The sequence below is a fragment of the Plectropomus leopardus genome, chromosome 14 (genome assembly GCF_008729295.1).
Source record: "Plectropomus leopardus isolate mb chromosome 14, YSFRI_Pleo_2.0, whole genome shotgun sequence".
In the NCBI taxonomy this organism is placed as follows: domain Eukaryota; kingdom Metazoa; phylum Chordata; class Actinopteri; order Perciformes; family Serranidae; genus Plectropomus; species Plectropomus leopardus.
Genome location: NC_056476.1, coordinates 3040320 through 3064142, shown reverse-complemented (window position 1 = coordinate 3064142; position 23823 = coordinate 3040320). Strand labels below are relative to the sequence as shown.

General features: G+C 40.5%; 1 protein-coding gene across 8 annotated transcripts in view; it reads right to left on the bottom strand.

Moving 5' to 3' along the window:
- fgfr3 (fibroblast growth factor receptor 3) overlaps window positions 1–23823 on the bottom strand; it is a 92762-nt gene that overhangs the window by 14401 nt on the left and 54538 nt on the right. For 3 of the 8 annotated variants that reach the window (XM_042500596.1, XM_042500598.1, XM_042500602.1), the window contains exons 6-9: window positions 13027–13150; window positions 12654–12844; window positions 3344–3488; window positions 2519–2694 (exon numbers count right to left, since the gene is read on the bottom strand). In XM_042500596.1, coding sequence (XP_042356530.1) covers window positions 2519–2694; window positions 3344–3488; window positions 12654–12844; window positions 13027–13150 — 636 coding nt within the window. Of the gene's footprint in view, window positions 1–2518; window positions 2695–3343; window positions 3489–5211; window positions 5357–12653; window positions 12845–13026; window positions 13151–23823 lie in introns of all 8 variants that reach the window. The other 5 variants (XM_042500597.1, XM_042500603.1, XM_042500600.1 and 2 more) reach the window with 3 other exon arrangements.

Genomic DNA, 23823 nt, shown 5'->3' with positions numbered 1-23823 from the left:
GTGAACTTGTACTCACGATAATCCACAGACCTTTTTGTAAGCACATTTATGCATAAACTATTTTCTTTTTACGAAACTACACAGCCAACTGTATCACAGTGCAGAAGGAAGTGTGCATCTACCGCTCGCTCACTGATTGCCACTGAGCTCCCTAATGTAACAGCTCAGCTGAGGAGGACGCCATTATGGCAGGGTGTCTACAGGTATCAGACACTTAGATTTAATGCCTTTTAACACTTTTTCAAGATGATTTTAACCAAATTTAAGACTGATTTTTGAGTGAGTTTAGTTAATCTACATTTTGCCAACAAGCAAAAAAACAACATCAGTGCAAGTAAGTAAGTAAAGTAAAGTAAAATAAAGTGAGTGAGTGAGTGAGTAAGTAATTGTGGCAATAAAGGCCCCACAAATGAGAAAAAGTTCATATAATGTGACGTAATGACGGCCCTCGTAATAAAATAGAATTTAATGCATTTTTTTTTTAGGAACTGCATGCACCCTGCATGAGTAGATGCACACTTCCTTTTGCGCAGTGATACAGTCAGTAAAAAGAAAACAGCTCCTGTGTGAACTGCTCATAATAAGGTCTGTTGTTTATCTTGAGTACCTGGATCATGATTTCTGGAAAGAGACATTGCTGTTTTGTTTTTCAAATGGTTTTTTTTGGGGCGATTTGAGCACCACAAGCCGAGTGCCATCTAGTTTCATTATATTTGAGAGAAGGCAGACATCTCTGGCCGATATCTCCAACACTCTGCAGCTCACACAAAAACAATCTAGAAAATCTAGGAAAAACATGTAATTTTGGTTTGGGGTGAGCTGTTTTATCAAGAAATGGAGTAAAGTCTGTAGATGATAATATACCAGAATCCTCAGTTCTGGATCTACCTCAAATTATAACAAACCCGAGTCTACTCAAGAACTGTTTGTTTTCATAGCTTTATATTCAGGAGACTCATATGAGAACGATATGAATCTTCTGATCTTATACTCTGCAATAAAGAAAATAAGTACATTTCCCAAGGTGTCCAACCATTTCTATAGTCCTTGAGATTTGCTTCAGTTTATTGCCTATTTTGGTTCTCAGCAGGCCTGAGTTTATCTCGTCCTGCTCTGCGTTCTGTTTGAACTCGGTTTTAGGTTTGACTCGGACTCGACTGAGGTTCGTCTTCAATGCGGCCCCTGAGAGACAATGACGTGCAGGAGCTGTGCAGACTGCAGGCCGCGGTGATGCAGCTGCTCCACTTTATGTTTCTCCTCAAACAGTTGAGGGCCGAGTGTGCGTTACACAGAGTGAAATCTAAAACTAACACTGACAGTCACAGGAGGGCATAAATATCCCTGAGCTGAATCTGCTCCAAGATAAATGTGAACACATGTCACCAGAGCGATGCCTTCCAGCGTCTGCGCGACGTCATCAAAACAGCAGGACGGAGAGAGATCCACGACAGACAGACGCACAATAACTTGCGAGACCTATCCTATGAGTTTTTCTTCTTTAAATGTTATTGACAGATAAAACAAATACACACTCATCTGCAGATTTTCTTTTGTGGCACCAATGCAGAAAATTACAGTATTTTTCCATGACTCTCCATAACTAATTCAGAGTTCTTCCTTGAGTTAATATCGTTAGTCTCTCCGTGACTTTTGTCGTTGTTTTTCAAAATAATTCTGCTGCAGTTCAGTCTAGAGAAAAGAAATGTGGAAACAGCATCTGATGGCTGAATGTGTTAAAAAAAAGTACTTTATATTGCTTGATTTTTTCAAGACAAAGTATGATTTTTCACAAACTTTCTGTGTCGTGAATAAACCTTGAAAATGCAAAGGTTTTCCCACCAAACTTTGTAATGCCTTCAAAGCCAACAAGGTTTGCTGAAATGTTAATGAATTAAAAAAAGATGCTCGGTAACTGTGGAAAAAGTACTTTTAGGAATTACAAGGACTGGGTATCAAACTCTGTGCTTTTGAGGGGATCAATTACACCATTACTACCAAGTACCGATTAAAGTTAAATCTATCAGTGCCAAATCATTACCTGAGACATTAAGCTTTTATTTTGAACAAGCAAAATAAAATGAAAAATGAAATACTGGAATGTTTGGTTTGTAATTGGTTTGACAACCAAAGACACATAAAAACATCCAGTTTATATGTGATTAGAAAAGAGCAGAAAAAGGAGCAGATTTACATTTTAGTCTACTACATCACCTCTGAAACTTGCTCAAAAATTAAATGTTTCTATTTAAGAGTAAGTGAAGTTTGAAAAAAAAAGATTCTGTTGGTAAAATATTACATACTACATATTACAGATGTAGTCTCTGTTTTCTAGCACGTTTTATGATGTTTTTCATTCAGTTTTGTGGAAAAAAAGAAGCCATATTGCTACATACTTTAAACTTCATCATCTGCATAAAGTTTGACCAAAATTGTTGTGCTAAAAGCTAAACAAAACAGATAGGGAGAGAGAAAATGAGGGAAAAGTGTTCATACGAATCTTGTATCTACTTTCTGTTACCTGTCTCTTGAGGGGGAACTTGGACAGTTTTTGCACGGGAGGCGTGGGCAGCGTCTTCTGCGTCGTCATCCTCATGCGGCAAAGAACAACGATGACAACAGCGAGGATGAAGAGCACGCAGCCTGTCACGTAGATGAGGATGTCGGCGTAGTAGTCCTCCTTCTCCGGGCTCACTGCTTTAGTAGGAAGAAGGATGTGAAAATACACACATCAAATGAGAAAAATGACAATCTATCATCAATTTACACTTTATTATTATTACACTTATTTCCAAATATGGTCTCAGCAGATTTTTCTGCTTAATGATTAAAAAGAAATATTGCTTTGCTCAGTAGCACATTTAACCCGAACAGATTCTTTTCTATGGAATAACATCTATAAATCAAAAAACATCAGAAAGTAATCAGCTTGTAGTTTTATCCTGCAGCAGGTAATTGCACCTGTGATACGCTTCTCCCCAGGGAGGTAATTATTGTCTTGAACATAAAAAAAGTCTTTAAATTGCCTCGTAGCCTTGAGACATTTAAGCAGACGATCTGCTCTGATTAAAAAGCATCTTTCAGTGGAGGATGGATTGCATGTTCTGTTCGTTCAATTAAAAGGGCGATTGCATAGTTGCAGTGCACTTTAAACGTGTTAACAAGTAACAAGCTATGATAATGTGCGATAATTAGGTTTGAAAATGAGCGTCAGAGATTGTGCAACTGAGCAAAACAAAAAAAGCTACAGTAGCTATCACAGTAGCTATCATGGTTTTATGGTGTTCAATACATTTGAGGTGGAAGAAATGGATGACAAAGACCCAGAGAGAGCAGAGGAATATACCTGGAAGCACCGTCAGCCAGGCAGAGTGATAAGCATAGCCGATAGAGTTCCCTGCCAGACAAGTGTACTCGCCCGCATCCTCAAAAGACACATTGGTCAAGAGGAGAACCTCTAGCTCCTTATCTGTAGTGTTAATACCAGCAGTCTGTGGAAGATGAGAGGGGGAAAGGATGGAGGAGGGAGAAAAGAAAGAGAGAGAGAAGGGGGAGAAGAGATATCATGAGCCCACAGCTTCTTAGAGGAAACACCAAATACACCCTGGAGGAAAGAACAGGAGTAAGGATTTAAAGGAGTCAGCGGTGCTGTTTTCTTCAGCTGACAGCACAAACACCCAAGCAGCACCATCACCACGCTGGGAAAGAAGCCAGCTGGTTCAATTTAAGATCACAAATTGTCACGCTGCAAAACATATCCCCCTTATCAAGTTATTTCATCTGTCCTAACAGTGAAAAGTTTGACATTTCAGTAAGTATATTTGAACATGTTTCCAATCAGCTTGTTTTAAAAATATTCTAAAATCTACTTTATTCTGGTTGAAATGTTCTTACTGAAATGTCAGATTTTATAACTTGTTTTAAGAAACAAGACTTCTAGCGCTCAGTAATACACAAAAAATACTTCATAAGATGTACATTTTTGCAGCATCACACATGTGAGTTTGAATTAAACCAGTGTAAAGTTTACCTGACGCCAAAGCAAAGCAGTTCCCTTCACCAGAAATGATGCCACCTCATTGGTGTGTTGGCAACAAATGTGGACAACGAACAATTGCCATTTTTTTTCTGGACCTTTCAAAAGCCTTTTCAGTGTTGTTAATCATAATAGTCTTCTTTGAGCGTCAAACTTGGAAGTTAGAAAGTACATTAATATCTTTATTTTCTTCCAGGGGTGCCTCAGGGATCTATACCGGGCCCATTTATCTTAAAAAACAAAATCAATCATAGTTATGGTTTGTTAAGATCGTTTTCTATTTAACATAGAGGGTCAGGATTAAACAAGGTACTGGCATTATACCTTGTATGACTTCATGTGAAAAATAAATGGACTGATTGAAGATTTTAGTTCACTAATACAAGATATATTTATTAACCACATACTTTAATTGTTTCAGCTGAGCAAACTTACATTTAGTGCCATAAAGACAAAGACTTACAAGGACCTCATAATGCTTTGCAATACCCTGAAGATTCAGCAGGGTTACTTTTAAATAACCTTGAAATCACTCAAAAAAGAGCATCACTGCAGTAGCGGCTTTTCGCCTTTGACTAATGATTGGTGTGATGACCAGTGGGGGAGTTTCAAACCCAGTGTCTGATGTGGCTTGGTGGGGGGCGGGGCGGGGGACTCTCATTCCCCGGGCCTCAGTAATGAACAGTGACATCTAGACCCAGTCATGAATCAGAGTCCTGCTGCATGCTTTCATATAAAAGCACATTAATACAGCTGGAGAATGCACTCCCGGGGAAATCAATACTGCTCGGTGTGTGTGTGGGATGGTTTGGTCGACGGGGGGTTTTTACGTGGGCCTTTATGTATGCGTGTGTGTGTGTGTGAAGGTGGTTTGTGGGAGAGCGAGGCTTTTGAGGTTGTCGCAGTAATTAAAGGTGTGATATTGTGTTTGTTATTGATCGGGGAGGAAGACAAAGTGGCACTGGGCGTTAAAATGGATGATAGCAAAAACCTAACATAATATAAGCCTTTTAACTCCGCAGAGGAATATGTATGTGTTTATATATTGGTGTGCTATCCTATTAGCAAGCCAGTGAGCCACTGAAACCCACAACCAAGAGGAGCCCCGCAGAGAGGAGGAGACACAGCAGAGGATCAGACGTATTTAAGGCGGCTGTGACCCGGAGCTCAGGATTTACCTGGTTTGTGTACCTTAAGCCAGAAAGCGTTTTCCGACTTGCCTACAAAGTTTGTGGCACGACACCAGTACTTCCCAGCATCTCTCTCTGTCACGTTGTACAGTTTCAACTTACTGTGGGCCTCAGTGTGTTTACTGACAACACTCTGTAAAGGGAACATTGAGAGGCACAGTGAGGCCGATACAGCGAATTCCTGCGAGAACACATGTACAGAACATACATGGCAACACAGACAAACACATGCAAATATGTTACAGACATTTTCATTCTGTGTTTGAATGCAAACTAAGCAAATGAGATAAAATGTATTAATTAATGAACTTTAGGTGCAGATGGGCTTAATTTTGAATTTGTGAGAGAGCTGTTTTTCAGGTTTTATGCTAAGCTAAGCTTATAACACCTGTAGGCTCTAGTTTTAATAACTGGCATGAGCAAAGTATTACATTTACTCTGTTAGATGTACTTGAGCAATTAAAAAAAACAATTCCAGGGGAAGTTGATTTGCAGAAAATACTACACAGTTTCACCACAACTCACTCTCACAACTGCCAATCCTTTCACACACAAGGTCATACCACATGGCTGTTCTTGGCTTCCTAGTTTAAAAGATTTTTCTAAAATGTTAAATGGGAAATAATATGTCATTCTTTTCTCCTCTCAATCTTATCAAGTACCTTTTCAAGGTCCAAATAAAAAAACAAAACAGATTTTTAAGGTATTCCAGTACTTTTGAGTGCCAAATTCAAGTACTTCAAGCACCTTAAGCCAGCCTGTTCTCGTTCCCAACTCTTCATAACGCTGCTTGGTCAGTGATTGCAGCATTAGACAGGACAAAATAGATGGTGTCAGTTTATGATGTGGCCTGGTGGCACCTTTTGTGGCAGTATGATACGCTGCTGGTCAGCCAGACAGCACCTGTTGTAGCAGTATGATACGGCACTGGACGGTGTCAGTTTAAATGGTGTCAGTAATGATGTAAGGAGCTGGAAAGTCCCTATAGGAGGGGCGGCAGTGGCAACGCATGGGGTCCAGCAAACCCCAGACTTTCACCCTGGAGCCTGATGACTGCTTCCCATATGAATGTTGAAACAAACTGTGACCGTGAACCGTTATTTTGTAAACCAAACCATGTACTCTTGTGACCTAAACGTAACCACTTTTTTGTGTTGGACAAGGAAATAAACGTAAATATGATGTGTTTTTCTGCCGTTCTACGTTTACTCTGAAAAAGACTTTATGCATTTAATGACCAGAAATAGTACATTTACTTTGAAAATGAATAAATGAAAGAGTGTTTTAAAAAGACAGTGCATTTAACAAGTGTTAATTAACACACCTACCTATAACGTCAACAACACACGCAGTAGGTTACTTAGCACGTAATATTATGTGATTATCACTGACCAAGTAGAGATATAAGATGTTACGATGAGAATGTGTTGTTGCTCAAGCACCTTTTATGAACCCTGAAATAAAAGTATTTTCCAGTACAATAGTACAAATGCAGAATTTTAACATGTAACTGACTACTTTGGCATAGGCCTGCAAGTATTACTCATTTACATGGAAACCTTGATACATACGCGTGCACACACACACACACACACACACACACACACACACACATTGCACATGCATAGTGAGGCAGGCTGTCTGAGAGATTAAACACCAAACCTGTAAGATCACAAAAACACACACACATACACACACTGCACATTGCATACTAATAGCAACACAAACTGTGTATCTGTAGATTAAAGGCATTACAATATGTCAATCTCCCCAAAGTGTGTGCACTGAGCACAAAAACACACACCAAATTCTGATCACACACGTGCTCACACACACATTGCTTGTGACGGTTCTCCGGCAGAGACGGCAGATGAATAATTAAACGGGCAAAGCACATAAAGGAGAAAACATATCATGTTTTATGGTTGCTTAATGAACATCCAGGCCTCGGCTCCAGACGCCTCCCTCTCCCTCCCCTTTGCTGAGGCAAGTCGCTCATCGTTAACTTTTTTTTTCCAGGCATCAAAAGAGCGATTCAAGCATTTCTTAAAAAAAAAAATCATGCATGACCCCCTCCTCCCACCCTCAGTATTTAACTCCCACAGTATATATGGCACACATGAGATGTCGCAGAGAGTCTGAATGAACTGCGGTGGAGCCAGAGAGAGAGAGAGACGCACACACAGATCTCAGTAAATACTGTTTCAATTATGTTGGTAGTCGAAAATAGAGCGTGGAGCCGCGGGCTGGCTGCCCCCCCACCCCCCCCTTCTGTTGGCCTGTCTCTCTCCTTCTCTTTCTCCCTGCCCCCCCCTTCATCTCTCTATCATACTCCTTTTTCTCTTACTGTCCCACCTCCTCCTCCTCCCTCTTTTTCTCACTCTATATCAGACAGGCACCTCATTGCTGAAATGTGCTGGAAAGTTTGCACATCAGCTTCGTGTTTCAGTCACTTTTCCGTTAAATTCCCAATCTGGACCAGAAACATTTCTGGAACACCTCCAACACCTCAGACATCTGAATCTAACGCTATTATATTAATGTGAAGCACGTAAAAGGTTAAATCAACAGCGGGAGATATTGAGAGGCCGTTTTGTTCTGTCTTCTTAGAACATTGTAATAAATTTGTCATTTAATTATCACTTCTTATACACGCAGAAAAGAAATGAATGTCTGTATCAGGCAGTCTAATAAATCACGAAATACTGTGAATGAGCCAATTTTAAAGGTACTTTAACATTTAATTAGTGAGCTTTAGAGGTGCTGGAGGGCATATTTTGAAACCATTTGTTACCATTTTTTCACAGATAATGGGATATATTCATATAATTTTAGTCCTTTCTTGTGATAACTGTGTTTCATGTTCTTTTTGTGTTTTATATTGTTGCTTTGGTGTTGTATATTTTGATTTTGCATTTTTTGTCCATGTTGTCTGTCTGTAACTTTTGGTGATGGAGTCAAAATATATAACTAGGTGGGTTTCCATTACAGATTTGTTAAAAACTTAAGCAAATTTTTGAAACATCAGTAAAACATAATTGCGAGATGACTGCGTTTCCATTTAGTGATGTTACGTGACTTCTCGTCTGGCGATAAAATTCCAAGAAGCATGGGGAGCGGCCACTTATGAGGGATTTGTGGGAGGTGATAGTCCCAAATTTCACAGAGGAATTGTAGATTTAAAACTGCCCGATGATCTGCTACACTTTTGAAGAGTCATGTGATGCAATAACGCCTCTTGCTGCATCATGCCTGAGGGAGCCAGTTCATACCGACAAGCACATAGCCATAGCATCATGTGACCTATAAAAGCAAATAAAGTGTTTTGCAGTTTTGCAAAATATGCCTTTTTTAAATCGCCTAAGATATCACTTCATGCAATCTTAAAAACCTTTTTGTGATAAATGGAAGTTCATTTTAAATTGACTAATTATTCCATTGGGCAAACTTTATGTTTGCAATTTTAATTTACGCATATTGAGGGTTCATGTAAACCCACCTGCTTTAACTTTCCTGCACTTTACATAAATTCAACACAGCCGCAGAGACACACCACTGACTACTGGTATTTTGGAGTTTCAGAGCAACACAGGAATTCTACTGCACAAGTATAAACGCTTACAACGGCATAAACACCTGCGGAGGCTAAAGGGTAGGCTCTGCGTGCAGATGCATGACTGTAAATCTGCCTTTTGATAGAGCCATGCTGAATGTTTCTCCTTGTTTCGAGTCTTTGTGCTAAGCGAAGCTAACCTGCTATTGGCTGTAGCCTCATATTTACTGTACAGCTCTAATGAGTATCAATCTTTTCATCTATCTCCAGCCAAGAAAATAATTTAAGAAACCCTCGAAGATCCTAAAGAAACCACAATAATCATCAGACCATCAGTTTACCCCCATTTTTTTCCGCTTTCATGCCAAGTGTTCATAATATATTCTATTTTCTAGCCAGTAAATGATTAACCCTTTGAAACCTGCAGCAACATCACTTTTTTGTGCTGCTTTCAGACACCTGCAAAAACATGGGAAAAAAGCCAATAAGCAATTTGGTTAGAAATGTTCAACAAACTGTGAGAAATAAGTACATTTAGGAAATTATTTTTAAAAGGCTAGGGGAAAATGTCATGGGGAAAAAAAACTAGAGTAATACTATATTTTTAGCTAATTATCATATTTTCACATTAAAATTAATTTACGAAATTATTATTTCAAGCACTTTTTATACGTCCTTTTCTTTTTTATTTTATTTTATTGAAAATGTTTTCTTGAAAAATTTCCTCATACTTTTTCCCTCGTTTCTTACAAATTTTTGGGTCACTTCTTTTTTGTTGCTGATTATCTTCTTGTGTGTTTTTGAAAGAAATGGAGCAAATTTGCTCAGGTTTTAAAGGGTTAAAAAAAGATTAAAAAGCTCATTACAGCTTCCATCAGCGAGATGCTGAGACAATGAGCGTCCCTCACGAAGGTTATTAATTAAAGCTTCAGCTACAAAATAATCCATCATCGATGTAGCCGGCTGCAGCAGTGAGAGCCTGAGAACGCTGTCATAGCTCGATATCGTTATTTTTCAATTCGCTTAAACTCACTGCTGAATAAAGCCTCAAATCCATCACTTCAAGAAAAAGATGAAGCCAGCGATGTTACAGTCTCCTGTCACTCTTCTTCTTTCCTTCCAATTTCTGTCTCTCTCTTCTCCTGTTTCAGTTTCTCCTCTTATTTCTTTCTCTCACTCCCTCCTCTTGTCTCTGTGCCTCTCTCTCCCCCTCCCACTCATTCTTTCAGTCTCTTGCCCTCCGTCTTTACCCACCACTCTGTCACATTCTCTCTCTCTCCCTGCTGACTTTGCCCTTCCTTGTTTTCCTCCACTCATTTTTTCCATGGCTTTTTTGGGTGCCTCTTCCCTCTTTCCTCTCTCCTCCTCCTCAAACCACGCGACGCAGCACATCTGACGGCAGCGGCGGTTAACAGAGCCCCGTCTCTCTCCCTGCGTTGCCGCCACCACGGCAGTTAACTTAGTCCAAACCAGATGTTTGTTTTATTCCCTTGCTCTCTCTAGAGGCAGAAAAAAAGAAAAGGGAGAGGCTAAATAAGAAAGCAAAAGGCCTTCTTATTTTTTTTTTTATTTTTTGCGATGGGAGTCTTCCTCGCTTTACCCCAAATAAAATAAAAAAAAGGGTTTAGGGTGTTGTCCTCCTCAGCTAGGAATGCTTTCTGCTCTATTCTTAAACACCATCGCTGCCTGGGGAGGTGATGAGACCTCCAGGAGTTATTCTTTAGCAGGAGCAAAACCCTCTAAGACTATCTGACACCTTCCCTGCTGTGTTTAGTTAACCCTTTGAAACTTTTGCAGTCTTTCAAAAACATCAAAAGAGAGCAATGAGCACCTGACAAGAAATGACCCAAAAATGAGCGAGATATTAGTAAAATGGCACAAGGAAATTACCTGAAAGTCAGCCAAAAAAAAGAAAAAAGAAAATTAAAACAAACAAGAACAGTAGGGAAAAGATAGAAAAGAAAAAGACAAAAATAATTAATAATTTTTTTTTTATATAATGTGGCATAATTATAAATATAGTTGTCTGGACATATTTTTCATTTTCTTATAATACTCTCTGCCTGTCTTTTCCTCTCTCTCTCTCTTCTTTTAGCAAATTTTCAGGTCATTTTCTCTTCATCATTTTAATTTCTTGGACATTTCTTGGCAAGTTGCTCATTGGATTTAAATGCTTGTGAGGCGTCTGAATATGGTACAAGAAAACTGATGTCAGTATAGCTTTCAAAGGGTTAACCTTCATTTCAGGAGAGACTGCATGTTAATGCTTTCAAAGGAGCAACAAGCTGCAGCATCAGAGCATCATGTAAAGTATGTGACAAAACATCGCTAATGAATGCAGACAGAGTACCTGGAGATGCAGGTCAGATAGCCACGCTCTTTCACACTCTTGCATGTTACTTGATGTATCATTGACGAGTTCATTTCAGAACAAGTAAACAAAGAAATCAGCAACAAGACAGATCATCGGTTAATCAAAGCTGGACTGCCGGAGTAGCAGGTATGGACTCAAAATGTCCAAAACATGACCTTTAAGGTGGATTTATGCTTTTATCATGGTGCTACTGTCTCATATATTTTTTTGTTTGTTTTGTCTGCTGGCATTTTCTTTCCCGTGTCTGCCCTTTTTCTAATATCCCAGAAAGTCGAAATGAAGTTCAAGATGTTGAAAATTCAATAAGTAAAGTTCAAGAAGAAATGGACACACATAACTGATGGGATCGGCTGTTGTAGATAAGATTGCAATCTAGCTACCCCATTAACTATCAACCACAACCTCCTTATTATCAGTCTATATCAGATACTGAATGTAAACAGGATTACTTCAGATATACAAAACACAGACATATCCATGTATTGTTGTGGTAGTGTCGTGGGCATAAATCAGTTCTTTTGGTGGATGCTTTCAGTGCAACACAATCGAAACACTTTGAGGATTAAACAAACAAACCACTTTTCAAAGAAAACCTCACGCCCATAATGATTAGATTTATATCAACTACTCACTCTGTGTTACAGTGAATTCATGAAGAAAACTTTGTTTTTCTCACATGCCTTAACGACAGTGATCAGAGAACCCCAAAAGGCTTACAAAATTAAAAAAACAAGATAAATGAAATAAAAAATAGCCAAGGAATGCTATTTGTGAGACTATGTGTGAGACTATTCTTACTAACATGTTTTAAATGGTAACGTTTTTGCAAAATGCATGTGTTTGGAAAGTACTGAGCACATGACTGGAAAAATGAGTTATATAAGAGTTTGTAAACAGATGTTTTAATATGATTTTGCTGTGTTAAACGAGGATCCCCTTTGACTTCTTTCATCAAGAACTTTCGCCTTTTTGGATTCTTCGTTCACCGTGGAGGCATGCAAGAAAAATAATGTTTTCTTCATGAATTCAAGGTGAAAATTTGTATTAAAATGCTAATTTTAAGGGTAAAGTTTTCCTTTAAAGGTGGATTTTTGATTGATTCAACACTAGAATAAAAGGCCACCCTAATCATTTCAGTTCATTCATTTAGTTTTATCAAAACTGAAGCTGTGCAGGTGCAACATTTAAGAGTAGAAACCTAGACTGTGATTTACAGTGATATTATTGCATTAATGAGTGTACATTTCTGTATGCTGCAGAGTGCACGAAAGTGCAGGTGAGGGTTTTCTTTCTTCATAATGAAGGTGTAATGTTCGAGGAATGAGCTCGTCAATTACACGCTGCGGTGAAAAGAGCCTGTGGGCCCCGCGGACCCACCTACTGTAAAAACTCATTAAACAAGACATTTAGGAGAGATTAATTATGAGTAAAATTATCATAGGCTCATATCTACTCGAGGCTGGTGAAACCCGGACTCATTAAAGATGTGAACAGCAGACCCACCTTTAGGATATTAACGTAGGGAACGCCGTCGGTGCCGTAGCGACTGCCATTGACCTCGATGTGTTTGAGCCACTGGATGTGCGGCTGAGCGTCGCTGTAAACCTTACAGTGGAACTCCACATCGCTGCCCACCACCACCGTCTGATTGGCTGGCAGGCCTGCCTGGAGGATGGGTCTGTGGGGGGAACGCTCTGAAGGAGGAAGGATGAAGTCATTAGTGAGAGCCATGCATGGGAATTACAGTATGTGCTGCAGGAAAGTTAGAATTTTTTTTTGACAAATCTCGTGGGTTATTTAAGGCACTGGCGCATGTTAATGTATTCATTGTTTGCACAGAAGCAGGAGTGAGAGTAAATGTTTCCGTGTTGTTTACCGAGCACATCCAGCTGGTAGGTGTGGGTGATGGCGCCGTACTTGTTCTGCACCACACAGGTGTAGTTCCCCCGGTCTGATGGCACGGCGCTCTCCATCACCAGACTCCACTGCTGGTGTCTCAGCTGAAGGGAGGACAGAGAGGACAGTACAGTCAGGATATGTCATTACAACACCTCTAAGTTTGTGAGGACACTGAAGCTATTTCGAGGACATTTTAAGTCTCTTCCTGGTCGGTAATAATTTGACATTTGACATTCTGCAAGTGAAGGCTAGGGGGCCCCCTGACATTTTGGGCCCCTGGGCCTGTCCAGTAATCCATCCATGTGGGCTCCTTGAGTGTGGTGCTCTGAATAATGGAAGAGTATATTATTACAGCGCACCTAATAAACAGTACAGCCCCTAAAAACAGATAATCAATCAGTGGTGTGGTGGCCCACCACAAACAAACAAATTTGTGGGAAAGCTTGTCTGAAGACTTAGCATCCTTTGGTGCAACACAAGAGCAACGTGTGAAGACACTCTTCACAGATGGAGATGAAATATCGTGCAGTATCTCACAAACCACAGCTGAAAAAGAGACAAACATCTCTTTCACTAAATGAGTGCTCTCTTCAGAAAAAACCTTCACTGGCTCTGTCCTTTGATACCCTTTGGTATAAAACATCAGAGAGCGGCCAGGCTGGTAAAACGGAGCGAGCTGTTTGCAGCACGTGTTTACCGAAGGTGCAAACCCCTTCAAACAAACATTTAAAACGGTAATACACCTTTCACCTATTTAACCTAACGTATTAATTGCAGGCTGGCTGATGCAGAACAGACGTGATGAGCAAAAACAATCTTCTGACATTTGATGGGAAACAGTTCTGTTCGCCCACAGCACAACGTGCAACTGGGATTCAAACGCATTCAAGAGCACGGAGCAGTCTGATTAAGTGTCTGCAGACTGAGGATCAGATTTTCTAAGAAAGGTTATGAAGAAATGTGACGAGACTTAGTTAGTCATCCTCAAAGCAAAAGATTGCATAACAAGTTGCTAAACAACGATGACATTAAAATCAGAATGCCACAAAGCCCCAAATGTTTGAGCAATCACTTAAATTAATTGATTATTTTCCTAAGAGAGAGCTCAGTGAAGTCTCTTGAAATCATTTCTTCTCTCTGTCTGCACTGAGGGCAGACAGAGAGGCAGAGATTTTCTTTTTTTGCACCTCTGAAATTGGTTCCACTGCGCCAGTCAAGAGCAATCCATCCCCGGAGAGTCGAAGGGTAAATTTTGCGTAGTAATTCAAACCAGGTGTGTCTGGATGGCAGCAGCAGACAGATACTAACTTGACAGATTCAGAAGCTGCTCAGAAGCAGAGTGAGCGGCGCAGCATGGCGAGGCGAGAACAGAGAACCTGCTACGCATCGATAGGCAGAGTCTCCACGGGCCAAGAGGGACGACCTCCGCAGCTTAAGTGGAAACATGCGGCGCAGACGCCGACGCTGTGCTCACTGCTGCAAGACAAGCGTGGAGTGAACTCCTCCGAAAGAGGTCAGAATTACTAAAGACGGGAGTGAGTGATGTCAACAAAGAGGCTTTTCAGGGTGGAACACTTAACATCACCTGCGTAGGAAAATGTGCCGACCCGGAGAGGGCTTAGTGTTTTCACAAACGTTTAACCCCACGCGTGTAGGTAGGACGCCAGCCATTCACAGGACGTATATATTTGTAGGTTGAGGATCTCTGGCCCTCCTCCTTCTCCCTCTGTCTTACAGTATACACTCCTTGACTCTCTCTCTTGGAGGCGCATGCGGAAAATAATGTAACAGTGTAAATATTATGCCTGTGTGTGCTTTCTGCAGTTGCGTGGTAACATAGACCAGGCAGCCCGCTCAACGCTGGCAAATGGTTTTTGAGAGCGGCTGGCTCCACCCCGTCTACCCCTCTCAGAGCCGGGAGTCAAACTGAAGTCAATGGCTGCTCTCATGAGCAGATGAGTGACGCCTTCTGCTGCGGTCGCTGAGCCCGAGCTGAACACAGAGGAGGAGGGGGGCAGAAAAAAGTGGCGACGCATGAGGAGGGAAGCTAAAAGGTGGTAAAATACGAGCTGAAGCCGATGCTCAGAAGAGGCCAAGACCACCAACAGAAAGTGAACGAGGCTGCGATCAGAGCTCTGGTTTTATTTCAGTCTCCATTTCATAAAAAGACCTCATTTCATAATAACTTAAAGTCACGGAGGGTACATTTACTTCAGAGTTCTGTGCTTCTTCTGGGGTTGTCGTACTTGAAGTACCTTTTATGCCACCACAGGGCTCAACGTTATTTTTTTTTTTCTTACTTGCCCCATCAGAAATCCATTAGCCCAAAGCCCATTTTTACTTGCCCCAATAATAATTGTCATGAAAAAGTGTTGTTTTATCTGGTTTAGGGTTAGGATTACAGTTTGGGTTAGAACTGGGAAACTCAACTTTGCCTGAGGGCCACTTTTGCAAAATAACAGGAGAATACACTCTAAGAATCACATTTTACTTTCAGTTTCATACAACATGTTTTTTTGATATAATCTGTAGAGCAACATTTAACCCTTTAACTTAATCAGTCAGCATGAATGTCCCCAAACTGGAGATAAAAGATTTATGACCAAGCTGATATTCAATTTGTTTTGCAGCTGCACATTTAGGGATTTTGATATAGTCACTATTCAGTTGTTTTTATTGAAATGAAAATAAATGTAAAAATCTAAACTTCACGATTCACTCCCACTGGAGATAAATAAAGTATTTCAGATTGAGATTCATAAATCTTAACATCTCTCTAAAATGTGTTTAGTTTTATTTATTTTAAGAGAATAAGTCACTTTTGAAGGAGAAAAATAACACAACTTTTCACTCACAAATGAAGAGTTAAATTCATAAATAAAACACTCTCCTGTCTACGTGAGAACACTCAGACATTCTGCTGATGCAGCTTTACTTTGCACTATAACTAATAATTCCCACATGAAACACAAATATAGTGCAGAAACAGACATAAAGTGCATTCAAATACATGAAACACTGCCCTTCAATTTACACCCTTTCTTGAGTTCAGGGGATTCAATGATAGAGGGATGAAAGAGTTTACAAGGACTTCCTTTAAAATTTTAAATAAAGACTTTTACTGTCACCACTGTTAGCTGCTAAAAAAACTAGACAATTATTTGATTTTCAAATGCAACATACACTAAAACTGAATCGCTTGCATGTAGTAGTTCTCAACTTTAAGTGACGTTTCGACTTTAATTCCCCTCCTGTCTTTCGCTGGTGCATTTAATTACTTTCTCCATACATGCTGCTTGCTTTAATGACCATGTTACACTGGCTAACCCCTGTTGAACTTGCAGCATTAGTCCCCAAATGTGATAATCCCATCCATTCCAATCATGCCAGATTCCAAACAGAATTAAATTATTAAGGAGCTTACGTTAGAGTCATACGAGGCTTTAAAGGTTTTAGGGTTTTGGCTGTGGACCTACAGAGGGGCACAAGCCATGGGAATGGACGCAGAGTTTCACACTGCAAAAAGTGTGCATGTGATGGAAACATTAGCATACAGAGTATATGCATAAAGGAAAAAGAAAAGAGGGTTTGTGTTGAATTTAGCATTTTGTGCATGAAATGTCTTGAGACAAATAAAGTTATCGGCTTTATTTTGAGGTCTTTGTGCTGCCTGCCATGGAAAACAGTGAGGTCACCTCACCTTATTGGCTGATTCATTTACTTATTTAATCAAAACAAGAATTCCCGATTCGACTGCCAGATTTAAATGGTTCATAAAGAGAGACAGACATTTTTTGCAGCGTAGCAGTTGTCTGAGAAAACACAGGAAGCTCTGCTCCCTTTATAGTCCAAACCCTCCGTCTTCACCTCGCAAAATAGCCCTGTCAGAACCAGCGGGGCCAGTTACCAGAATTTATGACTGTGTCAGAGCGGACCAGTGGCCCGGATCTGTGCTACCGTCTAATTTGACCTACAGAGAAAGCGGAAATAGATAGAAGCGGCCCTCAGGGCTTGCTGTTAAAGCTGGGAAAGGTTTGTGGGTCTATTGTCTGAGTTTGGCTCTGCGTGCATCAACATACGGTAGAGGAGATGGTTGTAAAACTGGGAACATGAAAGTTCAAAGGACAGAAAAACACACGAGAAAACAAAATAAACACGATAATCTGTCTTTTGATATCCCTGGTGTATTTGGGTAAAACAGCAGGGGGGGAAAGGTGAATGACCGTGGAAGGTTTAAATTTAAAGAGAGTCCAAAAATAATTTTGCAAAGTGTAGAAATTCCTTTGCGTCCCACAGAGACTCACAATCCAGTCTGTGTTAAAATCTGAACTGGAAAAACAAGGATTTAAAGTGCTTAAAGTCTTAAAAAGTAACAGTGTGGAGCCACTTTAAGAGCCTTGGAAACCTGTCAAAACCGGGATTGAAAAATCAGTTAAGCGCCGAGCGACCTGCACAAAACCAAACACAATAATTACATTGTCAACTTTTGTCCCACTTGCGCTGCCGCAGTTTAGCATGAACACAATAAAATCCCTTCCACCATATGTGGCAGAACACAACAGCATTGGCTTTGGCTGTCAAAGCCTCAGGCCGGCTCAATGGGCTGGCGACACGCCCATCTCTCCCCACCTCCATCTGATGGCTCAATAGAGACGTGAACTTTAACCTTTAGGCCCTGCCCCTCCATAATGGACGAGGCTCCGAGCGCCACAGTTGTCTAGGAAGGCGCACAATGCTCCAGCATGTCGCCCTGCTGGAATTTCATTTTCCATTTTACCAATGAGCCACACATCCTATTTACCGTTTCATTTAGTTTCAACAAACGTACCGTTTAGTTCCTTGTGTTGCATTTCAATAGACTTACAAAGCGTTTGTTAGATCAACCTGAATGTGTGAACAAACTGCAGTGTGCTGATGGAAAAGAACGTACCGAGAGGACGTTGGTGTACAACTGCACAGGCCTGTAAGACTGGATTTAGAGGATTTGTCTCATTTGTGCATTTAAGAGTGAATATTATACTTTAGGTTAGTCATGTACGGTACCAGAAATTTAATAGTGGGTACCACTACCAGGGAAATCCCATGAATCTTGATACCCAATTTTATACCACGGTTTGAAAAACACAAAACAAAACAATAAATCCCATGTATATAAACATACACTCAATAAATTTGATTTAATGATGAGCCGCCTTGAATGAAAAGTATATGTCTACGTGGATTCGTGATTTTGATATATTAATATAGTATTATTATTACATTATAGTATATATAACATATACTTCTCCACCCTCCATTGATCATCATTTGCACGATTAAAGGACACTACAACTGTCCACTGAAAACCAAAATTATAAAACTCTTTGCTGCAGCTCTTAAATGCAGTGCGACCCATACCTAAACTTTCTAAGAAACATAACTGCTGTGAAAAAGTCCTTTGACAGTTCATTGCACAAAATATTTTTCACAAAAGAAGCAGAATAAAATCCACAAAGAAAATACATCAAAGTCTGAGACATTTTGTGTAGGAAGTGAACCTGATGAAACAATGTAAGTGTATGTATCCCTTCATATTTTCAAGAAATAAATGTTATTTCAGGCTGGTATGGAAGATGAAACCTGTTGTCAACATGGATGTCTTCAAGGAACAAAGCAGAGCACGGTGTATCCTCAGAGAGGCCACTTTGAACTACTCCAGTGTGAAGACAGGAGGTATTTTTGTAGGTGGGTAATGGACCTTAATGGTCCCGTCAGTCAGTAACTTTCTCTCACACTGATCTGAAGGCACTTAGAGTAAATGACAAACTGTGCTGGTGGGCAGCGCAGAGTGGAGAGGACTCCATTGTGCTGATCATGGATCAGTAAGCAAGTCAGTTACAGTCTCTCTTTCTCTCTCTCTCTCTCTCACACACACACACACACACACACAAACACACACACACACACACACACACTTCCAGCCCTGAGAGACGGGTGACAGAGTCATCCCATCGCTCGTCCAAACTTTAAAAATCAGACACGGTCGCTGTTCATTCAGCCGAAATTAACCACGGCTGTCAAATCAAAAATGATTTTGTCATTTCAATGCAGATGCCACAGGAAGACAGCTTCACCTTGAGGACCCTGTTGCAGGAATAGAGTCTTTAGAAGGCCATTGTCGGGCTGTCAGGACTCAGGATGCCCCCCCACTCAGCGCTCATCTACCTCCGACCCTGCACGATGAACTCATCACAGGCACATGTGAGGTGGGGCGATGAGGGCTGTGACACGGAGAGACTGAATGCGCTGCAAAAAATGTTGCAGTTGTCTATTATGTGTCTGTCTGCACAATGACGTTTCAATCTTAAGTCAGTCTGTAGAAGACTTAATAATTGGGTTTTATAAATCTAAGTAAAGTAAGTACGAGTGATGGACTGCTGTTGGATTCTTCTCACTGTTGTTGACTGAAACTAAAATGTATCTAGTGAGCAACAAATCATGCATTTTAGCAGCTTCCATGGTGCAGTGCATTTCCCAAAAGTATCATGAAGAGACCAAGAAGGTACTTAGCATGAGTAGCATTGCAATCCAATCACCAGGAAATAATTGTTGGCATCATATGTTTGTGCAAACCACAGATTTGTTACAATTGTATGTAATTATGTAGCAGATTCATTGAAATTTTACATTTCTTTACATTTTAACAATGCTTTAAGGTGTGATCAGGTTTACGCACAAAAACCACTTGGTTATTGTTAGGAAAAGATCATGTTTTGGCTTCAAATATCTGCTTTTCTTGGCACTATTCCTGGTGGAATCACAATTGCAGGTCGCTAAAAACACCCATGTTTGGGAGCTAAAAGCTGCTGTAAACAGTGAAAAGTAGCTAAAAAGCAACCTTTTGGGCAAAAAAAAACCTCAGGAAAAACAACAGCAAACAAACATCAATGTTTGGGAGGTGAATAACTGTTGGAATCGGCAATGTCTCGCCAAAAAACAACCCGTCTTAGTGTTTTTTGGTCTTGAACGGTGTTCTGCAGCTTGGCTGTACAAATGTATCATATTCAGGATTTGCAAAAACGTTCAATGCCAACATTTTGTTCTGACGACTGGGCTGAGCACGATCACAATGACTGACAGGACAAAGACAGAAGAGGCATCTACGGAAACATTTAAGTTCTTCTCACAGTGTCTGACTGACAGGTGATCTCTGGGAAACGCAGCGCACAGACACTAACAACAATGAAAGTACGGCAGGAAGAAAAGGAGAATGTGAAGGATAACCATGTTAAAAATTAGGTGACAATATAATGGTATTAGGCACATCACTCAACTTAATTGGAGATAATGTGACTTGATTTTCAAATGTCTCAATCATCTTCAGATGGAACATTGCTTTAAAAAGAAAAAGACTGATGAGGTTTTTGTTAATTTCTACTTTTTACATAATGGAGCACAACAGACAAAATGTGAGTCACCTCCATTGTTTCGGGCCGCACAAATAAGCCTCATTTTTTGCAGGATGGCAGTGGTGGGGTCAGCAGAGGTTTTGACAGAAGGACGGGTGAAGCTGTTACCCCTGACCCCTATGAAGCCAGGCCATGTCACAGACTTGTCTGTCACCCAGCACCCTAATTCTATAGAGGGTGACCTCTGTGTTCACCTCCCTCAAGGCCAACAGCGGCCACATGGTGACTGGCTAACTGGATTTTAAAACAGCCCCGAGGGAGGGGAGGAGCATGTGATAGCATCTTGATTAAGACACAGAGAAAAACGTCTCAATAACTGCCACCTCCGATCTACATCTCCATCTCCATCACTGGCAGATGTAATTAATCTGCAGCAATTTGTTTTAGACACAGTTGATAATAAAGTACACGTGACTTCAACTTTTCATAGTGATGTGCGCACCAGAAGTAATTAAAGAATGTCGACTAAGGTTAAGTGGCTTTAAAGTGTAAAGTTACATAAAGCCAAGTTCACTGAAAGAGAATTAAAGGGTCAGTTCTGCGTTTCAAGATAAGGTAAGTGGTTTCTTTTTCGTGATTTAGGTGAACTAACCCTTTCACCCTAAACCAATTAAAAAACTCCATAAAGAAGAGTTCAAGAAGTATTTCACTGCTTGAAAGACGAAACCTTTATGCAGTAGAAAGACACAAATACTTCTGAAATTGGTGATCAAAACAAAGAAACCCAAAAAAATCTTTCACTCAAGAGGTAGAAAACCTACAACTACCAGAATGCACTGCGCCTCACTGGAACAGCAAGAAATGCTGCTAAAAACAGGCTGGTCGCAGATGATCTTGTAATACAGTTAATCGGCAAGCTAAAATATGTCTCTAAAAAATGTTTAGGTGAGAAATAAGCAAGGCAGTAACAGAATCAGAATTTGGTCTGAACATGAGAAATAGAGAGGGGCGGTTCGCTCTCAGTCACTCTCTCTCTTGTTCTCTCTTGATCCACTTCTATACTTTTGGTAAGCAACACAGTAAAAGAATTTTGGTTCATATTTGAAGAGAACTTTCTAATTTTTTGGCTCTTTTTTCGATTATTTGTCTTTGTCTGTGTGATAATTTTATGTCTCCTTGTCATAGTTTTGTGTCTTTTTTGGTTGCTTCATGTCTCTGTAGTTCTTTAGGATTTCTTTCCAGTAGCATCTCATTGTAGTCTTTTTGCATCTCTTTGAGGTAATTTTGTGCCTGTTTTGGTAGTTTCATGCCTCTTTGTGATTATTTGGTGTCTCTTTCCAGTTCCTTTGCATCTCTTTGTAGTCTTTTTGTGTCTCATTGAGGTAATTTTGTGTCTTTTTGTGGTAATTTTGAGTCTCTTCCAGGTCCGTACATGTTAATTTGAGTGACATTTTACAGGTGAAGGCCAGGGGGACCCCTGACACTTTAGGTCCTGGGTCTGTGCCCGGTAGCTCCATACAGTAATCCATCCATGTATAAACCCACAGCCACTGCCAAACATCTCTGACAGAATCTAAATCGACTCTACCACCAACTTAGCATTAACCACGAATACAACATGTCCTCCTTGGTTGGACAGATCAACACTTTACTGCACCATGAGTGCCTATACTGTCAGCATGGGTGGTCACAGTGGGAACGGACCCCACAGCAAAAGCTGGTGCCAAGCACGACCTACTGAGCTATACAGAGCGGAAAATGTACAGGAATTTGTCTCTGTGGCTCGGTGACAACTTAATGTCACAGCTCACACTGACACAACACAGTACAAGGCCAACAGGACATCACATACGCTGTTAAGGCTTACTATGGATACTCAGCTATACATATCACTCGCTAATTATACATGTAACATCCCATAGGAGCATGTGTTAAAGCGGGCAAGTGTACAAGACGGCTACTGCTGCAGATACACACAGTCTACCTCCAGGCATTATGCTGATTAGGCTGAGATTAATATCTTAATTTGGCTTCAGTCACCACAAAAACATCTCTATTGCACTCTTTAATGTGCCACTGGTGAATCTTTTTCTACACCAAAAAGACACTAAGGGATTTGGGGGGAGATGTCTGAGACTTGGTGAACAGATGGAATAAATATTTAAGTGCTCTGCTCGGTCAGTTTGGGATTAATCTGCTGCTAACAACGAAGCAGAAAACTTTATCATCAGCAAATCTTCACGCATACTAAACATGCTAAAAGTTGCTGTCGGGGAGCTACTCCGGAGCGTCCTGAGGGCTGGTGACAGGTGTGTGCCGTTCTGTGTGTGTGTGAGAGAGAGAGTGGGGACAGAGGGAGGGAGACAACTGCTGTTGGTCTGCTGGGAGCAGATGTTGGAGATCTCTGTAAACTGTTAATAGCTGCAGGATCTCATTACATTTAACTCTTTAAATGCCAAAGCTCCACTGGGGAGAAAGCATCTCTCAGTGCCTCACTCACAAACTTTATTCTGCTGAAGTTAGGCCACATTTACACTAGGCGGGTTTCCATTAAGTGAAAATTGAAATTGAGAATATAAAATACGCCTAATGGAAACATGTCGATTTAAAAATATCCTATTTATTGCAAAAGGTTTTTAGACTTGCATGAGGTGGCATTTCAGGCAATTCTAAAAAGCCATATTTTGCAAAACTGTGATGGAATTACTTTTCTTGCTTTTCTAGGTCACATGATGCTATGGTTACGCACTTGTTGGCAGGAACTGGCTCCTTTGGACATGATGCAGCAGACGCTATGAGAAGTGTTATAGCATCACATGACTCTTCAAAAGTTGCTCATCCATAAGTTTTGAATCCACAATTCCTCTGTGAAATCATGGATTACCTCTGAGGCAACCCCCTTATAAGTGGACGCTCCCATGTATAAGGGGGTTGCCTTTCCATTATCGCTTGCATAAAATGCCTATGACGCCTTCGATTTGAAATAATGACGGCTAGTGCGGTGGCTGCAAAAGAAATTAACCTGCTAATGTTTTGAAAATCCATCGCCATGCTTCTTGTAAAGTTATCGCTGGAGAAGTCACAGGACATCACTCAATGGAAAAGCAGTCATCTCGCAAACCCACCTAATGTGTTCACAATTTCCCCCCTGGGGATCAATAAAGTATTTCTGATTTTGATTAGACGTGGCTATAGTGGTTTGGCGTGATACGTCCTGACTGATGAGTCCTAATTGGGAAAGAGTGTCTGCGATGTGATTTTCAAAGGTCTTGGTTCCAAAATACTGGAGTAGTGAGGAGACTCGGCATAAACGTAGGAAAATGTGTTTTAAAGTGAAAAGGCAATGGTGTGAGTGTAGCTCTATAAGATGCAATGTCCCAGGAAAA